Genomic DNA, 6607 nt, shown 5'->3' on the forward strand with positions numbered 1-6607 from the left:
GCATGTGGTCCTGATGAAATGCCAGCTGGAATTTGTGTGATTTGGAAAAAAATTCTCTCTCACCAACTGTACACCATTGTTCTGAAAAACTGGAAACATAAAGAGATTCCCAGTGACTTGAGATGCCAGAATCACTACCATATTTGAAAGAGGAGATACTTGCAGCAATCGTATCTATTGTGGTATTGCGTTCCTGTCCGTAGCTGGGAGGGACCTTACCGGTGTTCTTTTCAGTAGGCTCACTTTGCTTGCAGAGGAGATTTTACTGAAGTCCCAACGTGGTTTCAGACCACTCAGAGGTACAATAGATATGGTCTTTGTTCCTAGATAGCTGCAGAAGAAGTGTTGCGAGCAACCCTGAGATCTTTACATGGGCTTCATTGGCCTGACTGAGGCCTCTGGTTCAATCAACAGAGAGGTTCTGTGAAAGATCCTGATGAGATTTGTATGCCCGCCAAGAGTTGTTACTGTCGCCTGACTTCTTCATGACAACATGACAGCAACTGTCCTAAGCAATGGCTCAGAAACAGACCTCTTTACTAGTAAAGCAAACACTCTGTATTGCAGCTATTCCAGGTCTTGTTGCTGATGGACTTCCATCTGGAGTAAACGTCCAGTACCATATAGATAGAAATGTCTTTAACGTTGATGGGTTACATTCCAAATCCAAGATAACCAACACCTCCATTACTGATCTTCAGTATGCTGATGATTGTGCAGTGTGTGCGTACTCAACTGAAGAGCTCCAGGTCACTCTTGATTGCTTCTGTGAAGCATATGAAAAGTTGGGCTCACTGTCAGTGTCATCAAAACCAAGGGGACTTTTACCAACCCACTCTGAACCAGCCAGCTGCTCCTCATATTACAATTGTAGGGCAATTCTTCAGGAACTTTGAGCATTTCCATTACCTGGGAAGCCACTTTGGCTAAAACATAAATGTAGACAGTGTTCAACATTGGATGCCTTTAGAAGTCTCCAGAATCCTGTCTTGGATGATAATGACATCAAGACCTAAACCAAACTTCTTGTGTACCAGGCTGTTGTCATCCCTACCCTGTGTATGGTATGATACTTGGATGACATATCAGAAACACCTAAAAGCTTTCGAACATTACCATCAGTAATGTCTTTGGAAAAACTTCCATAATAATTGGAAGGACAGGAGCATGAATGCCGGCATTCTGGCTCATGCAAACAACACCAGCATTGGAGCTGTGTTTGTATAGCAGCAGCTCCAGTGGACAGGACATATCATACTAAAGCCTGACAGTATGCTTCTGAAAGAGGCCCTATACTCCCAACTCACAGATGGTCATTGCTCAAGAGGCAGGCAAAAGAAGAGATTCAAGGACACCTTGAAGGACAATCTGAAGAAATGTGATATCAACATGTGATATAAACCTGGGAGACTCAAGCACTGAATTGTTCCTGGTGGCACCATGATATATGACAAAGTATCAGTCATTTTGGTTAGACTGTCTTCACTATGCAGGTAGATAAATGAAAGCATCTCAAAGGAAAAGAGCTACAACCTGACATCACCAGGATAGTTTGGGAAAGAAGGATCATATCTGCCACATCTGCAGCTGAATATGCAGCTCTTGGATCTGCTGCCTCAGTCATATACAGACTCACTGATCAAACTTCCCTATTTACTGGAAAACTGTTAGTCTTGTGTCAAATGACTGATGATGATGAACTAGTCCCATTTAAGACCTAACAATGAATATGTCCTTTACTTACTTTAAAGTAAGTGTAACTGGAAAGTAACTGTTCATACTTCATAAAATACTGTTCCTTTTGGTTATTGGTTCGTTTTCAGACTTCTGGCTTAAGTTCCTGTTCTTAGGAGCCTGATTGTTAACCACATACAGGAACAACTGGACAACAGATATCTCTTTTTTTTTTTCAGGAAATGCACTCATCAAATGTGGGGAAACACAAAAGCGAATTGGAACAGCAGACAGAGAACTAATACAAACATCTGCAATAAACTTTCTCACTCCACTAAGAAATTTTATTGAAGGGGACTACAAAACAATTGCTGTAAGTTGGGAAATGTGCTTCCTTTTATATATCTCAATATTTCTAAATATAAATACTTAAGTGGAAGTGAGGATAGTTAAATTTCAGCTTTGGGCACTTGAAGCTTTTAAAAACATGAGCATATTTTAAAGCAGACTTAAAAAAGCAAGCAAAACAGTGTTTTATAAAAGCACATATGTTGTGAACACCTGCCACATTCACTAAGTTTAAAAGTTCAGTTTTATGTGGTACATTAGGAATACAGTCTCAAGTAAGTGGCTGAGCAATGCTTAGGTATTGCAGACCCATAATTACCCTGATTATGTAACCTAACTGATTTTCCTAAACTTATAGAAAGAAAGAAAGCTACTGCAAAACAAGAGACTAGATTTGGATGCAGCGAAAACCAGACTGAAGAAGGCAAAAGTTGCAGAAGCTAGAGCTGCAGTAAGTAGACTATTGTTAATATTTGAAAAAAAAGAACACAATAGGTTTGCCTTAACTCTCCAAAAACAGACCTTTCTCATCCTATATTAACTGATTGGGCACATCTAGACAAGATGTTTACTGCAAAATAGACTTATTAGCTGCGCAGTAAACATCTTGGCATGTACACATGCCCCTGTTAGGCTGGGGTAAACTGATTTACTCTGCAGCAAGATATTACTTGTAAATACAAAGTACAGCCTGGCAGCCTGACACCCCCCCCAGGCACACTGCCAGCCGGGGCTGCTGTGATCCAGCTCAACATGCTGCGCTCTTGGGCACATACTCAAACAGCAATAAACTCTGGAGTTTATTGCTTTGTATTAATTGCATGTGTAGATGCACCTAGTATGTAGTTTTGTCTCGGTTTGGTTTTCACTTGGCCAGAAATGCCTAAGTGGCACATGATAAAGGAAAATGGAACACTACTAACTGGTGTTTAAATTTATTCCCTAACTTTTTTTCACAATGCAACTTGGCAAACATTTGTATAGCATCTCTTCTATCCTAAATAAGCATTTTATTGTAACACCTTTTGAATACAAAGAATTGTGAATGAACATCTTCACATAGTAATATTAAGGGTGTTGGTGGTGGTATTGGGGTTCCAACCATCAAGAATAGCTTGTATTGTGGTTGCTTTGTGTGGGAGTGTAAACAGATCTGTTGCAAATGAGAGTGAACCATTAGTAGGTGAAACTGTGATGTATGTTAAACTACGTGCAGTACCACATTTCCATATTGTCTTGTTCTTTGCTGTGTTTTGTTAGAATCTTGCATAACTTCAGGAAAAGTATGAAAATTGTTTTTGTACCTTCTTTTTTTAAAATACAAATGGCTTGCTGCTGGAAGTCTGGCAGTATATTCGTTGCCCTACATAGCTCAAGGACTGGCCACTTTCAGAACAGTTGCTTTGGAAAACTTTAGCATAGTTATTACTTTGAGTTATGCTGGGATTTGCTTACACTCATTAGTTTTCTCCCCATCAGAAAAAACTAGGTATTAGCTGACTTCACGTAGGGGATCGAGTTACTTTCCAGTTGCTGCTTCACAGCCACTCTTACAAAAATCTACTTACCCTTTAAACATTTCACTACCAAACGGTGTGTAGTGCTGGTGAATCATGCCACTTAACATCTTAACTGTGTTATCATTTCTACCTGTACTTCAATTCTAATCCTGTGTCTAGCCGCTGTATCAAACCAGTAAATATTAGTGCTCAAAATGAAGAAAGGGTTTGGGTTTTAAGCTGAGACCAGAGGTTCTCAACTTCATTAGATTCAAGGCACCCTTCAAAAATGCCAGTTCTTTGTTTTCAGTTGTTTTTTTGACTATGGAAAAATAAAAGAGAAATTCTTAGATTGCAAACAACTTGGAAAGACCATGCTGAGTTAAAATGTTTTTGATGCTCTAGATTTTGATTTGAAATTCCTGGGTTTTTCTTATGAACCATGTAGGTGTTTGCACATCTAGAAATGTTAGAATTGTGCCACCCCACAGCACTTGTAAGGATCTTGCAGCACCCCAGGATGTTACTACATAACCCTGGGTGAGACTCACTGGTATAGACGTAAGGGACGCGTCCACGCGTGCAGTCACGTGTGCTTGCAGCAATTCAAATAGAAGCGGCAAAAAATTGAGCTGGGGATTTTTGCCTCAGTGCACATGCCTGGAAATGCACTTTGGTGTGGAGCAAGTTGTGCTACTTGGGGCAAAATGACCCTGCCCAGCTCCTCCCAGATCTGCAAGCAGGGGGAGCTAGAGCCTGGGGCCAGCACCTGTGCAGTATAAAAGCCTGCCCTGGCGAGCAGCTCAGGGTTACTTACCCTCAGGAGCTTCTGAGGCCCAGCCAGTTGGTGTCCGGGGGTACTACCCCTTGTGCCAGCTGGACTACTAAAGCAGCCCTTACCTAGAGTGGCCCCTGCCCCCTCTATCCACTGTAGCAGTCTGGCAGTGGAGGTTGCTGCCTGTCTGTAACACCTGCGACAGCATCCACCCCCTTTGACCTGTGGCCCTATGGCTGCATGCCTGCCAGACCTGGATGGGATGCCTCTGTTCTGCTATCTGGGCAGCTATTGCCCAGAAAATATGCTCCTTCCAATGGCCTGGTCTGAACAGTCAAAGTGTGTCTTTTTGGGCCCAAATGGCCAACAGGTCAGCCACCTCCTCTGCTCTCCCGCTAGGTCTCCAGTGCTGGACCTGGCCAGGCTTCTCTGCCCGCGTCTTGCTACTTGTCTAACCAGCAGAGATCCTGGTGTTCCCTGTTTAAAAATTGCAAATTCTGTGATAAGAAATCCAAATTATTCCATTAAAATACCCAAAACAGTGTTCTTCCACTATTAAAATGAAATGCCACTATATATAGAGAGATCAGTTGAGCAATGTTTCATTGATACATTTACAAGTTTAAAGCAGTTTGGAAGCCTACCAGTGCCTCAGTTATCAAAATAAAATAAATTCTAAATATCTATACATTTTGGCATTTACTTTTGGCTTTTTGTCATAGAAAAATCAGAGCTGCCCCTATCCCCTTTGCTCACCAGGATGTGCAGCTGATATGCTCACTGATATGCCTTGCCGCTTACTCACAGTGTGTACCCTGCCCCAGTCTCCTCACTACTGACTCTCAGGGCCAGGTATCTGGTGAGGGGTTTGTGGGAGTTGCTTGGGGGTGTGGGGTTTGTGGGTGGATTGTGGGGGGCCTGTTGGTGTGAGGAGATGTATGGGGGGACTACACAGGAGGGGTGGGTTCCCTGGCCCCCACAGGGTGCAGCCCCCCCAGCTCATGGACTGCCCCGCCAACAGGGCCCAGAGGGCCCCCCCCCCGGACTACAGCCCACTGCACAGGGACTGAAGGTCCCAGAACCCTCCCCCACCCCCACAGCACCCACAGCTCACCCGCAGCAGCCATCGTGGTGCTCAGGGCCTCCTGGCACAGCCCCTCCGTGCAGTACAGGGCAGTACGGCTTGGCCCTGGCTGCCTGGCACCTGGTGCTGCCTCTGCCACATCGCATGAGTGTGGCCCAGATTGGTGTGGCGCCATAGGTCTTCAGGCAGCTCTGGGCTGCTTGGGCTGTCACCTGGGGCCCCACACCACTCGTGGAGACTGCCTGTTGCACCAGGCTGGGTCCTGCATGCATGCATGGAAGCAGCCTGGCCCGAAAGCACGCAGGGCCCTGTCCATGCAGGACCCAGGATGGTGTGACAGATGGTCCCCGCAAGCAGCATGGGGCCCTGGATGACAGCTTGAGTGGCCCAGAGCTGCCCTAAGGTGCATGGTGCCACGCTGCACCAAGCTGGGCTTGTGCAGTTTGCTACAAGCACCACCGGGTACCAGGCAGCTGGAGCCAAGCTCTGCTGCTCTGTGCTGCAGGCAGGCTTTGCCAGGAGGACCCTGAGCACCCCAATGGGCTGCTGCTGGGGGGGAGCAGGGGGGAAGGGACTGTGGTCCATGCAGGGGGAAGTAGGTAGGGTACCCACTCCTCCAGAGCAGCTCCGTCCACACCCACAGCCCCCCACAAGTTCCCCCCCCACATGTCCTGCCCTGCTTTTTTCTGTAATTTTTTTGATACCTGGATATCCAGGCATCAAATTTTGGGCCCCTGCTGCATATATGCAGTATGAGGAATGCTTTTTTGTTCCCAGCATGCCTCTTGCCACATCTCAAACTGGTTTAAGATGCGGCAAGAGGCACATGTGGGCTCGTCTGGATGTGCCCAAGGGGTACTTACAGACACGGAAAAAACAAAACGACAGAGCTTTACTTTCAGCTTGGTACACTCTGGCACCAAGCACAGCACATGCCCAGAAGAGGAATCAAGTTGTTTTGACCCAGCTTGCCTAGCATCTATATAGCTCAGGTGTTTCAGTGGGGCTTTTTGGCGCTTTTACCTAATAGCTGACTCAATTAGCTATTAGGTAAAAGCGCCAAAAAGCCCTGCTGAAGCATGTGAGCTATACGGATGCTGGGGATCCAGGCCAAACTAATGTGAGTCTTCTTCCAGTAAAGCACTGGCTGGGGGAAGGGTTCCATGTCTGTAAGCATTTGAAATTTTTTAGGGCACTGCAAAAAAAAAAAAAAAAAAAAAAAAAAGG

At 45.2% G+C, this 6607-nt stretch overlaps 1 protein-coding gene across 5 annotated transcripts in view; it reads left to right on the forward strand.

Moving 5' to 3' along the window:
• Positions 1 to 6607, forward strand: part of SH3GLB1 (SH3 domain containing GRB2 like endophilin B1) — a 54636-nt gene that overhangs the window by 31658 nt on the left and 16371 nt on the right. For all 5 annotated transcript variants that reach the window (XM_019501562.1, XM_019501561.1, XM_019501563.1 and 2 more), the window contains exons 4-5: positions 1914 to 2047; positions 2381 to 2473. In XM_019501562.1, coding sequence (XP_019357107.1) covers positions 1914 to 2047; positions 2381 to 2473 — 227 coding nt within the window. The remainder of the gene's footprint in view (positions 1 to 1913; positions 2048 to 2380; positions 2474 to 6607) is intronic.

The sequence above is a fragment of the Gavialis gangeticus genome, unplaced genomic scaffold (genome assembly GCF_001723915.1).
Source record: "Gavialis gangeticus isolate Ggan-Ray unplaced genomic scaffold, GavGan_comp1, whole genome shotgun sequence".
NCBI lineage: Eukaryota > Metazoa > Chordata > Crocodylia > Gavialidae > Gavialis > Gavialis gangeticus.